Source organism: Arvicola amphibius, chromosome 9 (assembly GCF_903992535.2).
Source record: "Arvicola amphibius chromosome 9, mArvAmp1.2, whole genome shotgun sequence".
Lineage (NCBI taxonomy): Eukaryota > Metazoa > Chordata > Mammalia > Rodentia > Cricetidae > Arvicola > Arvicola amphibius.
The window spans coordinates 70,281,869-70,309,639 of record NC_052055.2 but is presented as its reverse complement, the minus strand read 5'-3'; the positions used below and the strand labels follow the sequence as shown (position 1 = coordinate 70,309,639).

At 50.6% G+C, this 27,771-nt stretch overlaps 2 protein-coding genes across 4 annotated transcripts in view; one reads left to right on the top strand and one right to left on the bottom strand.

The window, feature by feature from the left end:
* Positions 1-1,815: 1,815 nt before the first annotated feature.
* On the bottom strand, positions 1,816-25,786 carry Guca1anb (GUCA1A neighbor). 3 transcript variants are annotated; one of them, XM_038343391.1, is made up of 3 exons: positions 25,675-25,786; positions 23,481-23,668; positions 1,816-2,392 (listed from the first exon to the last, which is right to left on the bottom strand). In XM_038343391.1, exons 2-3 carry the CDS (start codon positions 23,571-23,573, stop codon positions 2,063-2,065), a joined length of 423 nt encoding a protein of 140 aa, XP_038199319.1. In that variant the 5' UTR covers positions 23,574-23,668; positions 25,675-25,786; the 3' UTR covers positions 1,816-2,062. The 3 variants fall into 3 exon arrangements, with proteins under 3 accessions (XP_038199319.1, XP_038199320.1, XP_038199318.1); XM_038343392.1 differs by lacking the exon at positions 25,675-25,786 and adding an exon at positions 24,043-24,219; XM_038343390.1 differs by lacking the exon at positions 25,675-25,786 and adding an exon at positions 21,434-21,521 and having other exon boundaries at positions 23,481-23,832.
* Positions 23,327-27,771, top strand: part of C9H6orf132 (chromosome 9 C6orf132 homolog) — a 29,605-nt gene continuing 25,160 nt past the window's right edge. The window contains exon 1 of the mRNA XM_038343389.1: positions 23,327-23,823. Within this exon, the coding sequence (XP_038199317.1) occupies positions 23,679-23,823 (145 nt within the window). The 5' untranslated portion in view covers positions 23,327-23,678. The remainder of the gene's footprint in view (positions 23,824-27,771) is intronic.

The window sequence follows — 27,771 nt, the reverse complement described above, 5'->3', positions numbered from 1 at the left end:
TAATCCTGCCAATCACCTGCCCACTTCCACTAGGACCACAGGCAGCTTCTTTAAAGCCTCCCCCTCCCTCCCCCCTCCCCCCCCCCCCCCCCCCCCGCTGTTACGCTGCCAAAAACAGAGGCTCTGGCTTGGGAATTAAACTCCCACTGAGGGAGTTTGGGAGGGTATAGATGATTTTAGCTGTATCTCTGCCTTTCAAAGAAAACCCAGTTTTCACTGTTGTGGGAATACTAATTTATTTAATAAATAAATGGTTAAGATCTCTAATTATACAAAGACTGAACACAGCATTTATCTCTGCTGCATCTACAAACCTCACAAAAACTGCAATAAATGATTTTTTTTTAAAATACAAGTCCCAAGAGATTAAGGCAGGCAGCAGACAAATGAGCACAGTGGAATGTACCTACAATTCCAGCACTCCGGAGAAGCCGAGGCAGGAGAAAGGCAAGTCCCAGCCCAGTACGGGCCACAGCAAGATCCAGGTAGCTGGGGCTACAAGATGGGACCCCACCTCAAACAAATATGACAGACAGAAAGTTCGGGGGAGCTGGAAAAATGGTGGCTTTTTAGAGTGGAGAATGTTGAAACCTCCATTTCTCAATAAGGAAAAGACTGCTGACTTGGCACAGGGGTGAACAAACTCCAACCTAATCTGCCTCAGAGGTCTAGGAGTCGATCCTGGGATGTGTGACATGAGAGTCATAAAGTCGGTGCAAAGGAAATGAGCTGCGCAAATGGTCTGTGGGTGTCTGTGGGTGTCTGTTTCTGTGCGTGATTACACGTGTGTGTGTGTGAGAGAGAGAGAGTACGTGTGTGTGTGTGTGTGAGAGAGTACGTGTGTGAGAGAGAGTACGTGTGTGAAAGAGAGTACGTGTGTGTGTGAGAGAGTACGTGTGTTTGTGAGAGAGAGTACGTGTGTGTGAGAGAGTACGTGTGTGCGTATGTGTGTATGTGTGTGTGTTTGGTTTTGTTATCATTTTGCTTTTTTTTTTGAGATAGGGTTTTCCACTACAGGCTTAGTGGCCTCTGCCTTCACCGACCCCTCCATGACCATAGGCCTATAAGACTTGCAAGTCTTAGCTGGGTGGTAGTGGCATACCTCATTAATCCCGGCACTTGGGAGGCAGAGGCAGGTGGTTCTCTGAGTTAAAGGCCTGCCTGGTCTACAGACTGAGTTCTAGGACATCCCCCCCCTAAAAAAAAAAAATGCATGTCTTAGACTTAGTTATTCTGAACCATATGAGAAAACAGGAATGGGGGCTTCAACCCCCAGCAAAAGCCACAAGTCAGAGCCCAGGATGGAGATACATTTCTGTAATTCCAGCACTCGGGACAGTGGCAGGAAGGCTGTGAGTTCAAGGTCAAGGTCAGTCTAAACTACGTAGTGAGGTCAAGGCCAGCCTGCTCTACACAGCAAAACTCTTGCTCAAAAAGCCAGAAACAAGGAGTCTGGCACAGTGGTAGGCACGCCTTTAATTCCAGCATTTAGGAAACAGAGGCAGGCAGATCTTTGTGAGTCTGAGGCCAGCCTGGTCTACAGAGTAAGTTCCAGGACAGCCAGGGCTACACAAAGAAACCCTATCTTGAAAAACAATCCAGAAACAATTAGCATGTGGCTTAATTTGCAGCGTCCTTGTCGAGCACTGCGTGACCCTGAGTAAACGGGGTAAGATGACCGCATGAGAAAGCAGGGTGCACACAGCCAGTTTTGGGAGGTATCGCAAGTGTGACCCATGGGAATGCTGGGGAGAAGCGACTGACACTGGGCCTGGGAGAAGGATACTCCTGGGGTGGGGAGAGGACTGAGAGTAAAACCTTCCAATTCTTCAGTCCCCCGCCCCCCCCCCAATACACTCACCATTAACAACCCTATCCATTTAGAGGCCAGGAAAAGGAAGGACAAAGTTTATTGTTGTTGAGAAGCCTCCTCTGCTGTCAACGGTGGTGTTACCTGGCTAGCCCAGGTAAGCACTGCTCTTCCAGAAACGAATGGCCTTCCCTCTGGGACCCAGGAGCACGGGGATGAAGGTGCAGGGTGGGGACTTCAGATGTCATGGACCTAGGTGTGCCACAAGATCAGATTTGCTGGAGGAACGTCAAAACGTTTGCGGGTGTGGTCAGTCTCCCTGCGGTACAGGTAGCCACAGGTGGGCTTCTGCAAGGTGTAGAAGGGGTTCAGAGAGTTGGAATACTGGGAGGTGTAGAAATTGAACCTGCTTTTATCTGGGTTCTGCCCCCGAGGATCCACCACTACAGGTACGAAGGCTGCCGCCAGAGATTGCTCCCGGTTTTGTTTCCACGTCTGTGACAAGGGCGGTGATGGCGCCTTCACCTTTTTGCCTGGTGGCATCTTTCGCCCATGGCTGGGGATTGAGAATTTTTGTGAGTCCTGAGGAGAGAGAATGAAGGAGAGAGTTGGCAGGCCTGAAAACTGGGGACTCAGACTTTGATTTGCTAAAGCCGGGACAAGAAGGAGAATGGGGCCCTCGCAGAGATCCCAGAGCCACCCTGGAACACAGTTCTGCTGGCCAAGTACCAGAACCTCTGGAGCAGGGGAAAGCCCTCAAGTCCCCTCACCTGGTCCCTGTTCCTGTGGACATCTGCCTAATTATCAGAGGCACCTGCCAGGTCAGAAGACTGGGAACCCAGATGCTGGCTTCAGTGCCTCTCCCTCCTACAGTCAATCGTCACTCCTCCCCACGGCCTCTGGAGATGTGCTCCCCGACTCCTGACACTATCAGCCTTCATCCTCATCCTCCTGAGGGCTCAGCCCAGTATCCATTGAAGTTGTTCTCCCTTCAACCTCTTGTCTTCTCGAGTCGCTCCAGAGTTCACTTTCTGTATTAACAGCCACATAACCCAGCTGTTCTCATCAAAGCATCTTTTGTGTCTACTACCTGGAAAACAAATCCCAAACCTTCAAGCCTAGAACGCAAGACGTTCAACAGAGATGTGGCACCGGCTCTCCAGCCTTCCCGTCCCTCCACCCACCCTGCGTTCTGCCACATTGGGCTACCTGTCACCCAGATCACACCTGTCCTTCCAAATCATTAAGGGATTCCATCAGAGCTGGCCAGCAAAGCTCGCTTGCTTACTGTCTGTAGGAAGAATTTCTTACCCGTGACATAGAAGCCTTGAAAATCTTGTTTCTTTGCTCCAGACCAAAGCATTTAAAGTGTGCTTGGTAAATGCAGGTTCACCTTAACTGAATTCTGTATAGGGCAGTCCACCTTCCAAGCCGCTGACCCAGTTCTGTTTTAGAATCTCTCATTATTACCTATGCCCACCGCTCCCTAACCTTGCTCTTATTTGATTGGGGTCTGCCCACCCCGATCTAGGAGCCCCCCATTGCCATGTCAATCACACTGATCCCTGTTATCACCCTTCTTGACTCTCCTATGATGGAACTGCCTTGCTCCTTGAAACCCCGCGACATCTTCCAGGAAACAGGTGTCCATTTTCTTTATTTATGTGTTTGATTATTGGTTTGGTTTTGGGTTTGCTTTTTGAATTGTGCTCTCATGTAGCCCAGACTGGCCTCAAACTCAATGGGGTGGCCTAAGGATGGCCTTGAATTCCTGATCCCCCTATCTCTACCTCCCAAGTTCCTTTTTTCTTACAGATTTTCAGAGTCATGACAGTCCAGTCCAAAGCCTGGGCTGCCTGCCAGTGGCCATCCACCAGGGTGCATCAGGGCACTTGGATTCTGTCTCTGGGGCTTCAACTACCAACCATTTCTCTCTGCCCAGCCTCAGGGCTCAGAAAAGCAGCCCTGATGATGGAGTTAGGGAAGGTGGAGCCCCCTACAGAAGTCCGTGGCTCAAGTCAGGAGGGAATGCTTTGCATCTGATTTACAAACTGTTTTCCAGGCCCCGTCCTCATTTTTGAAATTCTTCCTGTCTTCCCTTTGCAGGTAGCTCTCTTGAATACCTTCCTCTCCAGGGAATGCTGTCCCACATCTGCCACGGCCCCCACCCCATCCTATGCCACCCGCAAAGCTGAGCACCACACTGGATCTTGGACAGACCCCCATTACCTCACTTAACCTTGGCTCCCATAGTCATTAGAGGAAGGTCATTTTTTTTCATGTTCTTAACTTTGACCAGAGAGAGGATCTCTGGGCCCCTTCATCTGTTGTGAAATATGTTGGGAACTGCATGCTGGCAATTCGATCAGAGGCACAAATAGCCTTAATATCAGCAGAACTGAAAAGTACCCAGGTATGACTATGGATGAGGGCTGGGCAGCCCACCATGAGAAGGCAACGAATGACCCATCCCCCACTGAGTAAGGCACTCACCAACCACCTATATAAGCCACTCTCCCAACAAGATGAAATTTGGACATGAGTCCTCTGTCTTTTCCTTGAGCTAGCTACTTAAATAAAAACACCTCTGTCCCTCAGCATCTTGTCTCATGACATAACTCTCCTGTTGCGTAGTGAGCAGCTAGACCTGGAACCTGCTCACACTCCCAAGACGCTGTCCTTTTCTAGGACGGACTAAGGTAGATACACACAATTCTAAAATGTTTTAAGTCGTTCTGAAGAGATGATTTAGTGGTTAAGAGAACTTGCTGCTCTTCCAGAGGATCTAAGTTCTGTTCCCAACAGCTCACAGCCATCTGTAACTGCAACTCCAGAGGATTCTGTGACATCCTTTTCTGGCCTCCATAGGCACCTTCCCGCATGTATACACACACACACACACACACACACACACACTACACATAATAAAAATCAATATTCGATAACAAAAAGAAGTTGTAAATTTGCACAATGCACATAGCATTGGTGATCTTAGCACTCGGGAGATGCAGACAGGAAGGTGAGGTGCCCAAGCCATCCTTCCCTCGGCTACATAGAGTCCAAAGCCCCAGGACACTTGAGACTCTTCCTCAAGAAGCAAAACCAAGAGAAGTCATCTCTGGAAGCACCATGCCCTCCTCCTTTAGTTTGTAACCGGGGACTTAGCATCTTTACCTTCCGGCCCCTGGACTAGAGTTCAGGAGACCGGCACCAGGAATGACAGCAGAAAGTGTTTCAGAATGGTATGGGGACTGACCAAGACCCAGAGCAGGAAGGATAGTGCACTTTGCTGACAGAATCAAGTGTCTACGATAGTGGAGTGAGCATGGCCCCCACAGGCTCTTTTTTTTTTAAATTTATTTATTTATTATATATACAATGTTCTGTCTGCATGTATGCCTGCCCACCAGAAGAGGGCACCAGATCTCATAGATGGTTGTGAGCCACCATGTGGTTGCTGGGAATTGAACTCAGGACCTCTGGAAGATCAGTCAGTGCTCTTAACCTCTGAGCCATCTCTCCAGCCCCACCCCCACAGGCTCTTATATTTGAATACTTGGTCCCCAGTTGATAGAACTATTTGGGAAGGATCAGAAAGTGTGGCTATGTTGGAGGAGGTGTGTCACTGGGGATGGGCCTTGATGTTTCAAAAGCCCATGCCATTCCAGTTGGCTGTTGTCTTAACAAAGCTCTCAGCTCCTGCTTCAGTGTCATGCCTGCTGGCCTGCTGCCATCCTTACCACCATGATTGCTATGGACTCTACCTCTTTCAAACAGCAAGCCCCAAAAACTCTTTCCTCTATAAGTTCCCTTGGTCCCGGTGTCTCTTCACAGCAGTAGAATAGCCACTTAGACACCTACCAAGTACCAAGCAAGCACTTGTCACTCAAGTGACACTCACCTCTGCCAAAGCTCCAAGCAGACAAGTGAGATGTTAACCCCATTTTTCGGATGTTGAAACAGAGGCTCGTGGGTACTAAGCTATCATCAGTTGAAGCTCACGCAGTTTGTCACACAGTTTGTGACAAGGCACAGAGTGCTTTTCAGAAGTCTCACAACTGATGTACACAACCAGAATTCCAAAATAGACTCTACTATTTGTGTCAGCCCAGGGCCTGGGCCCACCTGCTCTGGGCCCACCTGCTCTGAGTTCACCTGTTCTGGGCCCACCTGCTCTGGATGAGTTCACCTGCTGGGGCCCACCTGCTCTGAGCCCACCTGTTCTGGGCCTACCTGCTCTGGGTCCACCTGCTCTGGACCTACCTGCTCTGGGCTCACCTGCTCTGGACTCACCTGCTCTGAGTTCATCCACTCTGGGCCCACCTGCTCTGAGTTCACCTGCTCTGGACCCACCTGCTCTGGGCCCACCTGCTCTAGACCCACCTGCTCTGGGCCCACCTGCTCTGAGTTTATCCACTCTGGGCCCATCTGCTCTGGACCCACCTGCTCTGGGCCCATCTGCTCTAGACCCACCTGCTCTGGACCCACCTGCTCTAGACCCACCTGCTCTGGGCCTACCTGCTCTAGACCCACCTGCTCTGGACCCACCTGCTCTAGACCCACCTGCTCTGGGTCCACCTGCTCTAGACCCACTTGCTCTGGACCCACCTGCTCTAGACCCACCTGCTCTGGGCCCACCTGCTCTAGACCCACTTGCTCTGGACCCACCTGCTCTAGACCCACCTGCTCTGGGCCCACCTGCTCTAGACCCACCTGCTCTGGGCCCACCTGCTCTAGACCCACTTGCTCTGGACCCACCTGCTCTAGACCCACCTGCTCTGGGTCCCCATCTACTCTGGGCCCTTCCCTAGATACTGCTGCTACCACATGCAAGGGCTTTAAGCCTTGACACAGCCAGAAAATGGCTCTCACAGAAACTGGGGCAGAAGGACAGTTCAGGGAAGGTAGAGGAAAAAGAAGAGAGTAAGGACAAAGAGAAAAAATGAAAAGGGAGGAGGTTGCTAGAGAGATGGCTCATCAAAAAATGTTACATTCTCGGTCATCAGACATTACAAGTGTCTAATGTTCTTCCAAAGGACCCCAGTTTGGTCCCCAGCACCCATGCTGCATGACTCACAACTGCCTGTAACTACAGCTTCAGGGATCCAACACTCTCCTCTGGACTCTGTGACACCTGTTTACATGTGGCATACACACAGACACGTAAATAAAATAATAAAAGGAAATCAAGAGAGAACACAAAGAAAAGCAGGAGGAGGAGGAAAGAGGAAGAGAGAGCTCTGGCCTCGCTTTGCCCTGCCCCTCCCAGGGGCCAAGTCAAGCAGGCTCTGAGTGACTACAGAGGGCACTGGAGCGAGGCTGGGGCCTGGCTGCATAGTTTCCACGTTAGCACCTGGTTTCATTTAACTAGCTCTTCCCATCATGCCCTTCTTACCTTGGGGGTGGGTGTGGTTAGAGAGAGATCCCACGGTGCTTAGGACAGCCCCACGCCCCACCAAGAATTCCCACTGCTCAGGAACAGCAATGCCAAGGCTGAGGAGAGCTGGTTCAGAGCCTCGAGGGCGACACTGGCAGGGTGACACTTATCCTTCCCATTCTACAGAGTCAAGGACCTGGAAGGGCAAGTAGGGGAGGACCACGGCTCCTCCCTTCCCTTTGGAACCTTCTTCCATTCCCAAGTTAGAGTCCAAAGCCAGGATCCCGGCAGAATGCTCCTTCCCTCCAACACCCAAGCAGTCCCAGAAGAGGTCTTTGAGATTCTCTTGTCAGCTTGTGTTTATCCCTCCTGTCGGGATTTAGAATGGGCTGGGGCTGGATTGAGAAGGTCCCCTGGGGCTGAGAGATGTTCCCTCCAGTGGATAAGAGCACTTGGGTAAGCACAGGTACCTGAGTTCAGATCCCAGGGAAGAGCCATGGCAGCCACACACACACACACCTGTAACCTCAGCATTGAGGAAGATAGAGTTAGGAGCTACTGACCACTCCCAACCTAGCTCCAGGCTCTATGAGACTGTCTCAAGGGAACAAGGTGGAGCGTGATAGAGAAGAACATTACAAGTTCCTTTAGCCTCTGTGTACAAATGGGCATGCACATGCATGCACACACATGCATATATGACACACACACATAAATTAAAGAAGAAAAAAGAAGTAGTGACTTTCTGAGCAGGGTAAACCCTCACATGGTATCAAGGTAGGTCTTCCAGGAAGGCACTCTGCCCTTGCAAGTCCTCGGGCCCATGGGTTACATGGCCTGGTTTGGACCAAGACTCTGTATCACAGCTTGGAAAGCCAATTTCACTCACACTAGTCAAGAACCTTTTTAAAATCCACATTGCCGATGGCTTTTTCTAGGCGTGTGCTCCAACCGCTGGAATACACCCTCAGCCCTGGCCCAGGTGGAGAGTCAGCCATTACTCGCTCACTTTCTGGTAGCCTGCCTGGTGCCCTGACAAATGCAAATGGCACCGGGGTGAGGCAGCTGGGAGTCTTCCCAGGACACCTGGTGCTGTGGAATGTGTCCAGGCTCTGCAGTTTGAAGACTGAGCTCTGGCCCTGGCTTGGTCCTTAATAGGTCAGGCAACTTTGAGCTTCTGCAAAAGAGGCATAATCCAGCCATCAGCCTCACCAGTTTGTAGCAGAATGAGATGGAATGAGTTCAAATGGTAACCCCACCTCACCGACTGAGAATAGTCTGGGTATATTATAACACTCTGTGCTTGTTTCCCCCACGTGTAAAATAAGAAGAAACTCTAGGGACCAGAGAGACAGATGGCTCAGTAGATGAAGGCGCTTGTGGTTGAGCCTGACAACCTGAAATTAATCTCCAGTATCCACATGGTAGAAAGAGAGAAGCAACTTCTGCAAATTGTGTTTGACTTCCAAACGTGTACTGTGGCATGCACACAGAGAGACACACACACACAGAGACACACAAAAAGGCATAGATACACACACAGACATACCACACTCAGACACACCATACATAAACACATAGAGAGGTACAGACAGACACATACACAGAGAGAGGCACAGACACAGAGGCACACACACACACAGGCACATACAGAGGTACAGACACACCATACTTAGATACACACACAGACACACAAAGAAGCAAGAACACACCATACTCAGACGTGCGCACACACACACACACACACAGACACATCACACTCAGACACACACACCCCACACTCAGACACACACATACAGAGAGACACATCACACTCAGCTGCGCACGCATGCACGCACACACACACACACACGTACCTAGATTTAAGCACTATTTTAGCAGATTTGTCTAGGAGAATGCTAACTGAAAAGTCTGGAAGGCACCCTGCAAAAGCCAAGAGTAAAGGAATCAGAGGAATTGAACGGCAGCCTTCCCTTCTGCCCCCAGGAAGGAAACAAGTCAGGCAGGGGTCCTGTAAGCCAAGCCCCAGGCTTCACTCCATTCCAATTGCTTGTGGTCTTGAACTGCCCAGCCCCAGACCCTGATGTCACCTTACTTTCAGCATCCTTGACCACCGCCTTCCTTGATGGTGAAATAGGACTTGTGGTGGTCAGGGCTCCAGAGGCACCCAGGGACTCTTGGGAGGGCACTGAGGGTATCACCGTCAGGGGCGCTTGTGTGGGGCCTGGGACATTGTGATGCTCCTTACAGCATAAACTCCCCTGTCTTTCCAGGAGGCCTTGTAGCCTTGACAGTCTCCCCCTCTTCCCCTGTACCCCTTAGAGACAGTGGGGTCCCCAGTGTGTCTCAGGTTCCCAGTATGTTATAAGAAGCCATTGGCAGCTGGGGTGGTGGCACACGCCTTTAATGCCAGCACTCATGAGGCAGAGGCAGACGGATCTCTGTGAGTTCAAGGACAGCCTGGTCTACAAGAGTTAGTTCCAGGACAGCTAAGGCTATTACACAGAGAAACCCTGTCTCGGGGGAAGGGGGGGAGTCACTGGTAGAGAGGAAATAGACCCTCTCTCTTTCTTTCTTTTGGTTGGTTGTTGTTTTGAAGATTAATTATTTTATGTGTGAGTATTTTGCCCCCCCCCCCGTGTGTGTGTGTGTGTGTGTGTGTGTGTGTGTGTATACCACATGCATGCCTGGTACCAAGGAGGACAGAAGAGGGCAGCAGGTCCCTGGAACAAGCACCACTTGGGTGCTGGGAACTGAACACTGTCAACAAGTGCTCTAACCACCGAGCCGTCTCTCCAGCCCTGAATGCTGTGGTTCAGTGATGGATCCCATCTAGGCCAGCCTGCCTTTATAGATTCTTACAGTATAGCAGAAGAATTTGTTCCTAAACCCTTGGTCCCTGCCTTCTGAGAGCATCTCTCTCTTCTCACTTCCCTCTCCACACACCTTCTAATTACAGAAGTGGAAGACAAAGGGTCAACAGAAAAATGATGGGGACAGGGGATGAAGTGTTGCCAGGTAGTGGAGAAAAGGACCAGGCCTCCTGATCTGAGTCATCTCTGCCCCTCATCTCCTCCTATTTCCTTTACTTTCCATTCCACATCCACCTTCTTAAGCCCATGTGTTCTGTCTCCAGAAACCTCATATAGCTAGATGCTCCTCCTCTTATACTGCTTTGAATTGGAGTCAGGAGGGGAAGGGGTAGAATGGATTGTTGGATAGACAGCTGGTTTGCTGACTAGGAAGTGGATGGACAGACGGACAGACCGACAAATGGACAGACAGACGGATAGATGGATGGATAGATGGATGAATAGATGGATAGATGGACAGGCACTTGGCTTGCTGACTAGGAAGTGGATGGACGGATGGACAGACAGACAAACGGACAGATGGACGGATAGATGGATGGATAGATGGATGAATAGACGGATAGATGGACAGGCACTTGGCTTGCTGACTAGGAAGTGGATAGATGGATGGACAGACGGACGGACAGACGGATGGATGCACAGGCACTTGGCTTGCCGACTAGGAAGAGAGTTGGTGGATGGAGGAACAAATGGATAGATGGACAGTTGACTTAGTCAGAAAGTGGGTGAGTAGCTGTGTGAATGGATGCTAAAGAGGTAGATGGTAAATAAGTAGATAGACCAACAGCTGGATGGCTAGCCTAGAAGTAGGTGGATGGTCATATAGATAGATGGGCAGACAGACAGACAGCTAGCTGACTAAGAAGTCAGACTGAGAAACGGATTGACGGATGGTTGAGTGGGAAGGCAGACAGCTGGCTGGCCAGGAAGCTAACGAGTAGACGGGCGATTGTAGCACAGAGAACAGATTGTAGCCCAGGAATTAGGATTCTTGAGCCTAAACCCGAGCCCCACCTTTTACGTATGTAACTCAGGCCACACCAACTGACCCTCTTTGCTTCTTTCCCCTCCCTACTGTAAGATGAGTGGACTGAGTCTCCTACTATTAGGCTGGGACAGAGTAGATAGGACAGTGACCAAGCAGAAAATAATCACTGCGCAGATACGACGATCACTGTGTGGGCAGCTAATTGGGCTGGCAGGTGGGTGGTTGAATGGTCTGCCCTGATCTCATCTTCAAAAACAAGGCTGGGGGCCTAGGGGCAGCTCAGCAGTTAAGAGCACTGGCTGCTCCAGGACCAGGATTTGGTTCCCAGCACCCACATGGCAGCTTGGATCCGGTTGTAACTCCAGACTCAGGTAATGTAACACTCTTTTTGGGCCTCCCACAGACTAGGTGCACAGACACACATGCAGGCCTAACACCCACAAACAAACAAAAAAGAAATGAAATACGTAAATAAATAAACTTTTTTTTTAAAGTTCCTACACATTAGGGTCCCATGCACCACATCTGGCTGACACCTCCTGAAGTCTATCAGAAACCACACATGCAGGAACGACCTGACTTCTCTTTGGGATCAATAAGCCCCAAGAGGAGGAAGACAGCCCTGCCTAGAGCCATCTTGCTGGCTGCTGCCCGACTCGGGCTAGTCCTGGCCTTGTTTGCCTTCCTCCTGGCACAGCCACTGCTGACCATAGGTGACAGAGTGGACTTTGGGGCCCACAGGCAAACTGGAAGTGGAGGTGATGATAGTTTGTAGGCTCATACCTTGATGATAACAACCCCTAATTTCCAAGGAGGCTGGGAGGGGCTGAGCACTGAAAGACAAGGCCCAGAAATCAAAACACTGAGGTCTTGGTCAGAAAGAAGGAAGGTGGGGGGGATGGCATTGGGCAGGGTGGCCAGGTTCTCTGGCCAAGTGAGAAAGCCTGGCTTTAGTCCTGGGCTGGAAGATGCTTTCAAGGAAGCTGGCGAGGCAGGAGAAGGTTTGGGAAAGATGGAAGGGGTAATACTTAGAATACCAAGTGGGTGAAGGCTGGTAACCCGGAGTCCTAGGTGATCAGAGACAGGCCCTGACAACTCTGAGCCCCAGCTCCCTTTTTGCACCAAATGAAACATTTCATTGTGATAGCTCACTTAGTGTCAGAGGTTCAGTCCATGATCATCGTGGTGGGGAGCATGGCAGCGTGCAGGCAGACATGGTGCTGGAGAGGAATCTGAGAGTTCTACATATTGCAGGCAACAGAAAGTCCACTGTCTAAAAATCTGAGCTCCCACAGTGACACATTTACTCCAACAAGACCACACCCACTTCAACAAAGCCACTTTCTATGAGATTATGGGGACCAATAAACTCCCACAGTGGGGCATCCCATCACATATCGGGGCTCTTAGGTGGGGACCCTAATAACTTCCTAATAACTAATAACTTCCGGTAGGCTCTGCCAATAGTGTCCTTAGCCCAGACTGGGCCACTTTGTTGTGGGGGTGTGAAAATGTTGTGGGGGTAACAACTAGGGACATCTCCTTAGGAAAGCCTAGCCTAGACTGTTTCATTTGCAGATTTTGTGGTGGGTTTAGATGTGATGGGCAGGTGGTAGAGCACATGCCTAGCACACACAAGGCCTGAAGTCCCATCCCTAACATCAACTCCATAGGTGGGCATAGTGGCACAGGCTTGCCACCTGAATGGGTGGATGGATGGATGGATGGATGGATGGATGGATGGTCGCCTCTGGGTTCACCCTTGTGGGATTGAATCCCAGCTCAGACATTTCTCAGCTGTGTGACTTGCACAGATGACCTCACCTCTCTGTGCCAACTCCTAATCTAAGTGGAAGGGATAACAGACTTGCTCTTGATGGCTCCTGGGAAGGACCATGATCTTACAAAATGACTGGCTGCTTGGCAGGGCTGTGAATTAGCTTGTCACTATTTCTAAACTGTGTACAATGCTGAATCAGTCCCACCTCCCAGAAGCCCTGCTTCTGAACTATGACCTTATTTTGTTCATCCTAGAAGTTCCCAGAAGGCAGGGGCTGTGGTACATCCTCCACAGTGCTCAGTGGGGGTTTGGGAAAGCTAAGCAGAGCCAGTGGGACTCTGGGCTGACCCAGAGCACAGGAAGAGGCACCATGCACCCCATCCCTCGCCTCCCGCCTCCCACAGCCTCCTGCCTCCCCGCTGTCAGGTGTAGGTGGCTGACAGTGCCTGCTGCCTTGTTCTAGTAGACCAGGTTCTGGGGCCTCTTCCCTACCCTTCCTTACCTGCTCTGTGACTTGTGCAAACAACTTAATCTCTCTGGTCATCAACTGTTTTTCCTTTGATATGCCTGAAGTTCAGAGGGCTGAGTTCTTACTATGCTTGGCTTTATAGCATATGATCACTCCAAGGCAACACTGTATTAATTTTTTTGCCTTTATCTCGCTTCTTCAATGGCATCCCTGACCCAGCCAGTCAGCCAGAGGCAGCCATTAATGAATATCTTCTTGCTCATGGGTTCTCGCAAAACCTACATTGTTGTTTGGTGTGCAGGTAGTTTTCATTTACATAAGTGGTATTGTGTGCTTTAGATCTGAGTCCACTGTTGGTTTTAGAGCTCTAATTTCTTTTGAAGATTTTTATCTGTCCCTGCTGTTTTGAAGCTCTGATCCAGGTGTTAGGCAAGCGTCTAGCCATGCGTTTCTGACCTCTTCCACGTCCTCTGCTTCTGGGGATGGACCCCATATGTCTGCTCTCCACACCACACAGAGGACAACTTGTGGGGGCTGCTTCTCTCCTTCCCCAGGTCGGTACTGGGGACCAAATTCAAGGCATCAGGTTTGGCTGCACGTGCTTTTAGCAGCCCAGCCGTCTTGTGGTGCCCTCTTTATTTTTGAGGCAGGATCTTGATATGTTGCCAAGGCTGGCCTGGAGTGCTTGTACTCCAGCAATCCTCCTGTCTCAGTTACAGGGTAACTAGGTCTACAGACTTCATCAGCAATCAAAGCTTAGTCCTCAACACGTTCAACTACTAAGCTACATCCACGCCCTCTTAAAAAAATTTTTTTGAGACAGAGTCACATTATAGCTGAGGGTAGCCCTGAACTCCCCATATTTCAAAGGATGACCTTGAACTCGATTTCCTTTCCTCTGCCTCCCAAGCGCTGGGACTGTGAGCTGGTGCCACCACTCCCGGCCTAACTTCCTGTTTTGTGATAGGGTCCCACTAAGTTGTGCTTGGGATACCTGTGTGAAGGTGTATTGCTGTGATTGGTGTAATGAAAAGCTGAACAGCCAATAGCTAGTCAGGAGAGTACAGGCGGGACTTCCGAGCAGGGAGAAGTCTGGGAAGAAGAGAGGTACCTGCTGCTCAGGAATCAGCATGAACAGTATGGAGAGATGAGGTAATGAGTCATGGGACAAAACATAGATTAAAATAAGTTATAAGAGATAATGGAGGGGCTGGGGAGATGGCTCAGTAGTTAAGAGCACTTGCTGCTCTTCCAGAGGACCGGGGTTGGTTCAATTCCCAGCACCCACATGGCAGCTCACAACTATCTGAAGATCCAGTTGCAGGGGATCTGACACCTTCACGCCAATGCACATAAAATAAAGTTAAATAAATCATAAAAATATTTTTTTAAAAAAAGGCTAATGGAGCCTGGCAGTAATGGTGCATGTCTTTAATCCCAGCACTCAGGAGGCAGAGGCAGGCGGATCCTGTGAGTTCGAGGCCAGCCTGGTCTACAGAGTGAGTTGCAGGACAGTCAGAACTAAAGAGTGAAACCCTGCCTCAACAAACAAAAACAAACAAACAAACAAAAACAAGCTAGTGGAGCAAGCCTAAGCTAAGGCTGAGATTTCATCTGGAGCTCGCTGGTGGGACAGAGAAAAGCTTACTGCCCAGGGTGACCTTGAACTCAATCTGTAGCTTGAGCAACCTTTGATTTCTGATCCTCCTGCCTCAATCTCTTGAGTATCTGCAATTACAGGCCTGCACTACCAGGCACGGTTCTATTTTCTGAAGTGCACACAGGCACGCATGCACACACGGACACACATTCTTTCTGATTGTGGGAATGTCTCCCTGGCCTTCAAGGTGACCTTGTGGGGACCTGCTTCAGCCTGCTTGCTGGCCTTGCTGGAATTTTCCTTCTCAGATACTTCATTGAATCTACACCGTTCTCTTGCTGGTTCTTTTCTCTCATTTTGTTTTCTTTAGTACCTCTGAGTACAAAGTTAGTGCAGAGGACAGGGCAGGGGCACCTGGGCTGAGCACCTGCTGGTGCCTTAACCCACCTGCTCCCTGAGTTTTGTGACACTCTGAATACTTATACCTTGCTTTCCACAGGAAGCAAAGAAGATTAGGAGAGGCAACGGTGTGGCCAGGGCCACAGCCCTGAGACATAACAGAGCCATGATTCAAACCTAGTCTGTACCCCAAAGCCTTCCCCCAGAGCTACAGTCCCACCAACACAGCTCATGGGAAAGAGAAAATCGAGAAGCTAGAGCTTTGCTTCACCAGTCAGAAGTGCTTGCTGCTCTTCCAGAGGGTCCACGTTGGATTCCCAGCAGCCACACTGAGCAGATCACAATACCTGTGATGACAGCTCCGGGGGGCGGGGTCTGACCTCTTTGGGCACCTGCGCATACCTGGTGCACCCACAAAATAAAATACAACAGCACCCATCTCTAATGCCAGCACTGGAGAGGCAGTGGCAGGTGGATCTATGAGTTCAAAGGCCAGCACGGAGGTTGCTCTACACTGAAGCTCCAGGCAGCCCGGGTTGCATTGTGAAACCCTGTCTCCAATACATATGTGTGTGTGTGTGCATGTGTAAGTAGATACATAGGAAAGTGAATGTCTCCCCAGCACCAAACACAAACCAGGGTGCACACCAGACACCCACAGCTTTCAACACCAGCTAAGCAAGAGTTCCTGTCAGGAGAGTGTTCACAGTTTCTCCAGAGGGAAGATGAAGTAGATTGAAGTCTCCCCTCCCCGTGCTCCTCCGCCATGGGCTCCATGAACTGATCTGAGATAAGATGTTCTCTGCCTGGGAATAAGATGCTGGGCTGCAGTCAGGCTCATCTGGGTGTCGGGTGCTGGCAGTTCTGGAGAGCGCCGCAGAGACCAGGGGCAGGATGGAGGTGTGCTGAGGGCTCCCCCAGGCTTCCCCATTCAGAGAGACCACAGGCTTTCCAAAGATGGGATGGGGTTTCCGGATAGACTGGAACTTCCTAGGCCAGCCCCCACCCCACGTTCCAGAGCTGGCCACGTTCCAGGTTGCTGAGTAATGACTGAGCAGAGGGATTAATTACAGAATAGGTTTTTCTTCTGTGTTGAGGGGTGCTGCTATGTGGCTGTTTCTCTCACTGGAGGATCGTGTAGGGCAGTGTTATTAGTTGACTAAGTCTGGACAAGGCAGAGAATTAGGCTCCCGGCCCCTCCCTCTCCTCACTGTGGCCAAGGATGACGTAGAATTTCCAACCTCTCGAGGACTGGAATACAAGCATCTGCCGCCATGCCTGTTGTATATGATGCTGGGATTAAACCCAGGGCTGCACATGTCAAGCCAATGCTCTGCCTCCCAGGCCACATCCTCAGCCCCACATCAGGCCCTGACTCTGCGGAGGGAAACTGTTTCCAAAGCTGCTGGGTGACAAAGTAAAACCGGAAGTTGGGGACATGGAACCTAGATCCTCCATAGACTGCCCCAGGCCAAAAGGTATGGGAGGGAGCTGGGTGCCTAGAATACGCTGACACCCAGACCTCAGCCTCAACCATCTCTGCTACTCACAGATGGCAGCAGCAGGGCCTCAATGTCCTCTACCCCCAGCCAAGACGCACCCATGCGCAAAGGGACCAGCCCTGGGAGAAATACACAAACATTTACAGGTATCCTGTGTGTGCCGGGCACTGGCTCTATGCCTTCCACCTATGGCCTCCCTAACAACCTCACTGTAGCTCCTGCCCTCTCTCTTGTCCCCAGCTGAAGAAACTGGCTCAGCATATTTGCCTTCACATACCAATCATGCCCAAGCCCATTGTTTTTTAAGCTGTTCCACAGACTAGCAATTATACCCCTCTGTTTGCAGTGTGAGCTCACAAGGCCCGCCCTCACCCTCTCCAGCTGACCAGCTGATTGACTAATCAGTTAAGTGCCTTCCTTCAGCCCCTCCGCCCTCGTTTTCCCGGCACTTTTCCTAGTGCTGGAAGGAAAGATGTCCTTAACACGTAGCTGGTAGAGACTGAGGTGGCACCTGGTGGCAGAGCACTTGCAAGCACGCATGAGGCCCTGGGCTGGATCCCTTGCACCGTCAGAGCAAACAGACCCTCTGTGTCCAGTCTCCCTTACATGCTCAGGATCCTATGAGGCATTCTGGTAGCCACTGGTTCCCAGCGACAGCCTCTCAAACCTTGATGGTCATCCTGTTTCGCAGAAGAATCAGCCAAGCCGAGAGAAAGGGTTGCTCGCATTTTCAGTAAGACCCCTCTGGGTAATGTCAGAGAAGATGGCTCAGCAGATAAAGTCACTTGCTGCCAAGCCTTCCAGCCTGAATCGCATCCCCAGGACCCGCATGGTAGAAGGGAAGAGCCACCCCCTGCAAGCTGTCCTCTGACTCCATACATGCACTGTGGCATGCTCGTGCTGTGGCCACCACCCCTCCCCCAGTTAAATAAAATGTAATTTTAAAATAAATAAATAGGACGGGAGAGTTGGCTCGGCAGTTAAGAGCACTTGCTGCTCTTTCAGAGGACCTGGGTTTGGCTCCCAGCAACCACATGATGGCTCCCAACCATCCTCTTCTGACCTCTAAGGGGACCAGACACACATAGTGCACACACACAGAGACAAAAAAGTTATACACATAAATAAATAAATCTAAAAATGTATAAATAAATAGAATTTTAAAATGGGCAGTGATGGCTCACACCTTTAATCCCAGCACTCGGGAAGCAGGGGCAAGCAGATCTCTGTGAGTTTGAGGCCAGCCTGGTCTATGAAGTGAGTTCCAGGATAACCAGAGCTGTTACACAGAGAGGCCCTGTCTTGAAAACCCAAATAATAAAATAAAATAAAATAAAATAAGACACCAAGGTATTCAAAGAGTAGCCTTTCGTGGATTTAACCAGATCCTTCTAGACCAAGATCTCTACTTGCTTTTATTTGTTTGTTTGTTAATTTACCAAAGCTGGGTTTCTGTAGCCCAGGCTAGCCTTAAACTTGCCACCTGGCCAAGGGTGACTTTGAACACGTGATCCCCCTTCCTCCATCTCTCAAGTGTGCAACACCACACTGGCTTTGTTTTAACTTTAGTCTTTGAGACAAAGTATGTAGCAAGCCTGGAACTCACTATGGAGACCAGGATGGCTTGGCACTCAACAGACAGCCTCATGATTTTGCCTCTGCCTCCTGAGTGCTAGGATTAAAGGTGTGTGCCACCCTGTCCAGCTGTTTCTAACATTAAAATAGGAAATGTGTTTGCATGATTTGAACTTTCTGGAAGGTCTCCCTCCCATGTGCCTCCTCCCTCAGTAAACACTTTTACTGAGTTGTAATTTATGTTTCCAAAGTTTCTCTCTGCCAACAAAAGCAAATAAGACGGTACTTATCTGCCCCCTCCCCTTTCACAAATAGCCGGACAGCGATGCCCAGGGCTGCTTAAGAGTCTACCATCGCGTCTATTCTCGGCGGAGGTACCTGAGGAGTCGGCAGCTTTACTCACCTCTCTTCTGTTCTTACTGTGTGGCCCCTGCTGGTCTTAAACGCCTGGGCTCAAGCATTCCTCTCTCCTTAGCCTCCTGAGTGACAGAGACTACAGGATGCATCACCATCTGCAGACAGTGACATTATGATCCCATCGTGTTGATATGCCATAATGTATTCAGCCAGCTGCCTTCCAGTGGACTTTTGGTTGTTTCTCATTATTCCAGGTGTCTTTCTTATTTAAATTTTTAAAAATATTTTCTATTTATTTTTGGGAATTTTATACATGCATACAATGTATTTTAATCATATCCATTTTTATTTATTAATATGTGTTCAGTATATGTGTGTGTATACATGTGTGCATGCATATGTGAGTGTGCATGCACATGTCCATACTGTGGTGTATGCATGTGTGCACGCATGCTTCGGGCATGCCTCGTAGAGTTCAGAGGCTAACTTTAAATGTCTTCCTCAATCATCCTCCACTTTATATTTTTGAGACAGGGTCTCTCACTGCACCTGGAACTTGCTATTTCAGCTAGACTGGTTGGCTAGCCAGCTTGTGGGACCCACCTGCCTTTGCCCCGCCCATCCCTCACCACTGGGATCACAACTGCACACCACCATGCCTGACTTCAATGCAGGTGATCTGAACTCAGGTCACATGCTTGCACAGAAACACTTTATCCACTGAGCCACATCTCCAGGCCGGCAGCTCGTTTTCCAGCCCTCTATGCTCAGGACAGTCTTGTTGTAGCACTCCATTCCCACCACACTCCACCTCTCTAAACCCCTGCAGACACCTCCCAGATGCTCTCCCATAGACCCCAGCCCATTGTCTTCAGTCTTCCCTCCTCCTCCTCCTCCTCCTCCTTCTCATTTATCTCACCATGATCTCGGTTCTGCCTGCTTCCTCAACTAGCCTACGGCAACTGAGACTCAGAGACCAGGTCTTGGATTCTTCTGGCTCCTTCATGGTGCAGAGTTGGCACACAACGGTTTTCAAGAGCATTGAGTATGCAGTGGGAGTTATATATGGTTGGAGCTGTGGATGGTGACTCTGCCAGGCCATGTGTAGGTCTAAGGGCCCAGGAGCTACCCAGAGCAACGGAGGCCTCATGTCTCATAGGTCTCCAAGAACAAAGCCTGCGTCCTGTGCCTAAGGTCTAGAGCATTTGGGCCGGCCATGATGATGCCCACGATGCAATGGGGATCCTTGTGGGGTTGGGGAATCCTTGTTCCTTTCCATTTGGACAGTAGGGGGAACTATGATGTAAAGACAAACGGTAAAAGGATGGGAGCCTTCCGGATGGCTCAGTAGGTAGAGGTGCCCGCTGCCAAGCCTGTGACCTAAATTCAATCCCCTGGACCTACTGGCTGGAGCCAGACAAGGGACTTCTGCAAGCTGTCCTCTGAGCTTCACAGGTGCACTGTGCCACAGTCAAGCACACAACAGACACACAAATAAATAAATGAGTAGAAGGCATTGTTAGGGGGTCAGCAGGCTGCTTCTTGCTTTTCCAGGGCACCATAGTGGTTCCCAGTACCCACATCTGATGGTTCCAAACTGCCTGTCTGTCTAGCAGCTCAGGGGATCTAACGCCCTCTTCTGGCCTCTGTGGGCATTCCCACACAGGTTGTACACACAGAGAAACAAATAACTATTAAATGATAAATAATAATAATAGATATTTTGATTAAAAAGAGGTAAAGGGATTATGGGTCATGCGGCTTTGTGCACTGTCCCAGTAGGACCCTTTCCTGTCTCTGTGACATCTGTGTCTTCCTGCACAGACCGACTCCATTCCCCATTTTTAGAAGCCTTCCTGGGCTAAGCAGCTCCTGTTGACCTCTGCTCCTGTGAACTGCTGCGTGCGTTAGCCAGAGCCACCGCAGAGCTGCACTGAGTCACCTCAGCCTGCCACCTCCAGTCACAGAAGTCTGTCTTCCCGGTGCGATCACGTCAGAAACGGCCTTCCTCTCGCATGGCCACTTAACCTACTCCCTACGTGACCACTGAGAGAGCTTCCGTGAGTCCTGTGTCCTGTGCCTCACAACTGCTGTGGTCTTGAAGGGGACAGAAACATCTGGAGAAAACAGGTTTTTTTAAAATTGTTTTTCTGGTTTTTATTCTCTTCTTGTTTGTTTTCAGACAGGGCCTTGGGTAGCACAGGCTGACCTTGAATTTGCAATGAAGCCAACTCCTGATCCTCCTGCCTTTGCTTCTGGAATGCTAGGATTACAGGTACGGGTAGGAACCACCACACTAGATTTGTGTGGTTCAGGAGAACTGAACAGTCATACACGGTCGGCAAGCAGTCAGCCAACTCAGTTCCCATGGAGTTGGTTTTAACATGACCCTCACCCCAGGGCTGAGACTGTAGCTCATTGTAGAGCCTCTCTTAGCACAGCTAGCACGTCTGAAGTCTCCGGTTGTACTCCCAACACTATCAAAAAAAATAGGTCCCGGCCAGGCGGTGGTGGCACACACCTTTAATCCCAGTACTCGGGAGGCAGAGGCAGGCGGATCTCTGTGAGTTTGAGGCCAGCCTGGTCTACAAGAGTTTGTTTCTAGGACAGGCTCCAAAGTCACAGAGAAACCCTGTCTTGAAAAAAAAATTAAATCTGTTCCATTCCCCTACCCAGAGTGTTCCTCCTGCCCTTTCAGTTTACCTGGAAAACAATGTCCGCACAGTGGCAAGCCCTGAAGGCATGGCTCTTCTTGTCTCTTGAAGCTGAAGGGGACTTCTCAGAAATGTCACTATCATGGAAAGCAAAAAAACAGGAAGAGAACGTTAAACTGGAGATTAAAGTGGCGGGGATGAGAAATGGCCACGTGTGACCCTCAACTGCACTGAGGGCAAAGAGCTGAAAAATAAACAGCATCTGAGGGAGAACAGTTGTAATATAGAGTGGCCAGGGAGTGATAGCATGCTAACGTCAACTCTGTGCGTGCGTGTGTGTGTGTGTGTGTGTGTGTAGTGTGTGCACTCGTGTGGGTGCATATAGACACTGGACATTAATGCCACATGTCTTCCACCATCACAGTTGACCTTATCAGTTTGTTTGTTTTTTAATTTTTAAAGTTACATTTATTAGGCCGGGCGGTGGTGATACACACCTTTAATGCCAGCTGGTGGTGCACACCTTTAATGCCAGCTGGTGGTGCACACCTTTAATGCCAGCTGGTGGTGCACACCTTTAATGCCGGCTGGTGGTGCACACCTTTAATGCCGGCTGGTGGTGCACACCTTTAATCCCAGCTGGTGGTGCACGTCTTTAATCCCAGCACTCGGGAGGCAGAAGCAGGAGGACCTCTGTGAATTCGAGGCCAGCCTGGTCTACAAGAGCTAGTTCCAGGACAGGCTCCAAAACTGCAGAGAAACCCTGTGTTGGAAAAACCAAATAATAATAATAATAATAATAATAATAATAATAATAATAATAATAATAATAATAATACAGGAAAAGAGAATCTGATGTCTACAAAATGCCAAAATTTCCAGTGCTGTGTTCAGTCACAGTCCTTGTACTAAGGATCTGACAACAGTGAGGTGACCCGCACAAGATCAGGCCAATGAGGCCAGCCAACATTCCAGCAGACGAAATAAATAACTAGACCCAACAGGTTTAAAAAAAAATGTCTGAAGTGGAGAAAGGATGGGCTGGGGTTGTTGGGAGAGTGGAAGGGGGAGAGCTTGTATGGATAAATGTGCTCAGGATGCATTGTTTATATGTATGGAATTGTCAAAGATTAAAGAAAAGATGATTTCATTAAAAATATATTAAGCCCAGCTTGGTGGCCCAAGCCTTTAATTCTAGCACTTAGGAGGCAGAGGCAGAAATATCTCTGTCAGTTTGATGCCAGCCTGGTCTACATATAAAATTTCAGGACAGCAGGGCTAATAGTAGAGAGACTCTGCCCACTATATATAAGATATTAGTATGCATTAAAATCTCCTCGCCGGGCGGTAGTGGGGCACGCCTTTAATCCCAGCACTCTGAAGGCAGAGGCAGGTGGATTTCTGTGATTTCAAGGCCTGCCTGCTCTACAGAGCTAGTGCCAGGACAGGCTCCAAAGCTACACAGAGGAAATCCTGTCTCGAAAAATAAAAATAAAATAAAATAAAGATTTCCTTATCTTTGGAGCCCCACCCGTGAAGATAGTTTCTTCCTGTGTTCTCAAGAGTGGCACAGAAATTTCTGCATGATAGCTGGCCTTTAACTGCCTGTGTAGAACAGGCTGGCCTCAAACTTTGGACTATCCTCCTGCCTCTGTCTCCCAAGTGCTTTTTCTTGCTAACATCACTTTGTGGAGCTCCGATCGCTACCTTTTTGCTATTTTACAGGCATCGTTTATATTCATCAAAGTCTCCTGCCCACATGTCAGAGTGTCCACAGGATGCTTGGTCAGGGAGGTTCGTTTTCCGGGACACAAGAACCTTTTTTAAACTACCCACCCAGATCTGCTCAGGAACGTCCCACAGAAGTAAGGAACTCGCCTCAGGCCTTTCCTGGCCCAGAGGAAAGGGGGTGGACTGGGCGGGCCCGTGGGGAACCCGGGGCAGGGGGCGGCTCTTCTCCCAGGCAGGGCGTGGGCAGGGCGAGGTCCTCAGCGCGGCGCACCGTGCCAACAATGGGCTGTTGTAGAAGGAGGCAGGAATGTGGCCCGAGGAGTTGGGCGGCGGGGCGGAGCCGGGTCCCAGCGGCAGCCTCTTACCTGTCCAGGTAGCTCGCATTTCCAGGCGAGCGGCGGCGGCGCCCGCACCACCTGTCGCGGGGTGCGCGGGCGGGGAGCGCGGCTGGGGGCCATGGCCTGGTAGTGTCCCCTGGGGAGACGCTGCGGAGTTCAGTCAGGGGCAGGACGGGGCGAGGGAGGGAAGGTCCTTCCCTCGGGGACAGAGCGGCCTGCGGCAGCATGAAAAAGAACCAGACGATGCAGGGCACCTTCAGCAAACTCTTTGGGAAGAAGCATGCCAACCCTGCCACCACGTCCCTCTACGCCACCAACCCACCCTGGATTTTCACCCAGGAGGCCCAGGAAGAGGGACCCAGGGACTTTGGTGAGTGCACTCCGGGGGAAAGAAACAAGGGAGAAATCCCGACGGCGCCTCGTCCCTCCCGACTCTGGCGTCACTTGGGCGCTGGGAAGGCGGGCAGGGGCAGGGACACGTTGGAACCTGCGGACGGGCCAAGGAGATGCTGGGAGGAGGGAGGAGGCGTCGCAGCCGAGTCAGAGAGGGACCCCCTAAAGCGAGGCCGGCGAACCCTGCCGCCCTCACCTGCTATCCCAGCTCCTTCGCAACCTTTGGTGGGGTTTCCGTTTGTGTGGCTGTCTTTACTGTCTCCCACCCCACCGCATATCCGCATTCTCTCTGAGTCAGAAGTGATCCTGAGATCTAGGCATCTGTCCCTCACCCTTTCCGCTTCCTCTGCCCCGCAGAGAGCCTGCCTCAGGTGCCCTGTATTTAGCTCTATTTGGGTAAGAAAAGTGAGGGACACTGCAACCACTGCTAACAAGTTGCCAGCCGTTTGCAACACCGAATTTGTGTTTTGGTTTGGTTTTTCCTTCCCCTTTGGGGCTGGGGGTGGGGACAGTGTCACAGGCTCTTGCCAGGTCCACTGGGTCTGGGTTGTCTATGGTCTCAGATTAAGGAGTCAGAGGTGGGACAGTGGAGAGCAGGGAGCTCTTGAGTCAAGGGTGGTGCGTGTCTTTACAAACTTCTGGAAACAAACTGGCCCTGTCCCAGGTCTGGCTATGGGTCACCTTATCTCTTCCTCGATCTACGGTTTGTACGCTCTTGACTGAGGAGAACCCAGGGAAATAGGAGACAGGTATTCACTTCTTGTTTCTGAGCCATGATTTTGGGGTCTGATGGTGGCACACGCCTTTAATCCCAGAGGCAGGCGAATCTCTGTGAGTTCGAGGCCAGCCTGGTCAACAAGAGCTAGTTCCAGGACAGCTAGAACTGTTACATAGAGAAACCCTGTCTCGAACCCCCCCCCCCCACACACAAAAAGAGTATTACCCCTTGATTTCCCTGCCTTCTTTATCACCTTACGGTCACTGCACTGGGCTACAGAGAATGTTGCAATCTCCGTTGGTGCTATGGTTTGTTTGACACCCATATTACTAGTTGGGGGCCAGGACAACAACAAGACTGTCACCTCTCTCTGACCCAGAGACCTCTCATCAGCAGGCAGATAAAACTAGCAGTATGCCTCCCGCCCTTTGGGGGCCTCAGCATGAGGAAGAGAGGAGAGATCCCCCTAAGGGGACCTAGCTTCAGAGTGGAGAGGGAGGGGTGTTCCTGGCAGACCACAGGCTACAGCAAAGGAAAAGAGCAGGGCAAAGTGGGGGTGTGTCTTAGGAACCTGGAGACACCCCTGCAGGCAGGCATATTCCAGGAGCACTCTGTGAGGCCCCAATACCCACCCTTTCCTAGATGCAAGCTCCCAAAATGTTTGGTGTTGACTGAGGTTTTGTCTAGTGTCAGGTACTAACGTTGGCTGTCCAGGTGAGGACACCAAGGACCAGGGGGTACGGGACATGTTGAGGATCACAAGATTGAAATGGTAGCGCTGCCGTTGTCCCCGAGGGGACAAACAGACACTTTTCAGTAGACTGCAAACTTACAGAGCAGTCAAAGCCAAGCAAGTCTGACAATTTCTAGTACCCCAGGGTCTTGCTGGTGAGAGCCAACATCTGAACCCAGGTAGAGCCACACTCTTAGCAAGCTTGCAGACTTCACCCTGGAGGAGGGGTGTAGGGTGAACTAAACCAGCTCCCTGACTTCCTCTCTAAAGAGAATCTCTGAACAGCCTTCCAACACTCCCTATTTCCCCGATGACCAGACTGTTGCTAGGCATCCGTCCTTGGGAGAAGAGGGACAGGGTACCCTGTCAGCTCTTACCAGTCTAGGCAGGGCAGGAGTCTAGGGGACAGCTCCTCCCTGTCCCTGGGGCAGGGCCGGGCCTTCAGCTGACTCAGCTAGGCTGTGTGTGCACTGGGCTGGGGTTTTGGAGGGTGGACAGTACCAACCCAGCAGGCTGGCTCTCCTGGAGTGTTCCTGGGGTGCTCACAGGCCTGAGAACCCCTCCTCCTTGCTGTGCTTGGGGTTGAGGAGGAAAGCAACTGGCGCTGGGGATTCTGGGAAGGCACTGGATTTGTCAGTGATAGTGCTAGCTAGCTCCCTGGACGTCAGTGGTTAGTGTTCAGTGCTTAGGGTGTGCAGACTGCTTCGATCAGGGTTCTCAATCTTCCTAACGCTGGGACCCTTTATACAGTTCCTCCTGTTGTGGTGATTCCCCCAACCATTTAATTATTTTGTTGCTACTTTATAACTGTAATTTTGTTACTATTGTGAATTGTAATGCAAATATTTGATATTTGAGTGGCCCTCAAAGGGGCCGCTTCCTAAGAAGAGGGACTGACTGCCTGAAGTCATGTATATGGCAACCTTTGCAAACACAGAGGGAGGCAGTTTGTGGTGGCTCACGCCTTTAATCCCAACAGAGGCAAGGGGATCTCTGAGTTCGAGGCCAGCCTTGTCTACAAAGCCAGTTCCAGGACGGCCAGAGCTGTCCCACAGAGAAACCCTGTCTCAAAAAACAAACAAGAAAGGATACTGTTTCAGTGGGGCTATACCTAGCTGCAAGAGATGTTAAACTCTAAAGTAGCTGCTGCCCAGCCTTTCCAGAAAGTTCTCCAGCGGTTTCACTCAGGTCATTGCAGCTTTTTGTTGATTTTGTTGAGATGTGGCCTGCTATGTTGCTCAGAGTGGCCCTGAACTCCTGGACCCCATCGATCTTCCCACCTCAGCCTCCTCGCTGGGACCACAAGTGAGTCGCTGCCTGGCTGACTCCCACTCTGAACTTTGCCTGTCCCTGCCTGCTTCATTTCCGTGTCCTCAGGTGGCTGTACTCCAAAGGAAATAGACCTGAAGAGGCCACCCCGAGGTCTCAAAGGGGTGGGGCATTCCAGGTCTAAGGGCCCCTGAGACCGGCACATGCCGGGTTTTCAGTGCTGGAGGGCGGTGGCTGATGAAGGGGTGGGAATCAGAAACCCATGTCTAAGTATGTGAAGGCATTGAGCCTGCCTGGCATTGGCTACCGCCACGTCCCAGCTCCCAATCTGTTTGCACAAGGGCAGGCTGGGTTCGGATAAAATGCAAACAGGCGCAGGGGGTGATGGGTACATTTTTCTAGTCCCTGTATCTGGTGATTTCAGCCCTGCTGAATGCAATCACAGTCCTAATTAAGCCTTCTGCCTCCCAAACAAGAGCTTCAAAGGGCTGCGCCATTGTCTTTTAAGTACTTGAGAAAACAGATTTGAATCTTCACAGATCTTTGTAGTCTCCTTTGATAAGAGACTGGGCCACAAAAGCAGCTGCTGGAGCAGCCTGTGACCAAGCTTGCTGTTGCTCCACTTCTCGGGGCCTCTTAGCTCAACTCACCTGAGGTTCCTTTCCCACTGCTGAACCTCCCCATCCCAGCAACGGGAAGCTGGGGATTCTCCGCCCGCATCTACCAAACGAGAGCCTGGCCCTCATCCCTCAGACCTCATCCGGTACAGATTCCTCGGACCCAGGAGCTGAGCTAGCATTCCCTACGTGCCTTTTCCCAGGTGGTTCTTTGTACCAGATGGCTTGGGGAAATCTCAGGCTTTCCTTCCCCTGCTGGAACAGAGCTGTTGGCTTTCTCCCAAAGACCCCTGCAGGGCATACAGCAGGCTGGAAATCAGTGTGTGGTGAACTGTGGCTGACGCCTTATCAGCATTCCCTGTGACGGAAGCTGGTTCTTGCGTCCTTCCTGAGACTCTCTCCCCAGGCCCCACACACTTTGCATACCAGGCCAGGCTAAAAGGTAGAAAGTCACTACCCTCCCGGAGCGTCTAGCCAAGGCCAGGCTGTCATTGGCTTGTAGGAAACTGACTTGTGATTTGCTGGGGTGTGAAGGAGACTTGTTTACACTCCTGTCACCTAGAGTAAACACGGTCTGTAGGTCACTGT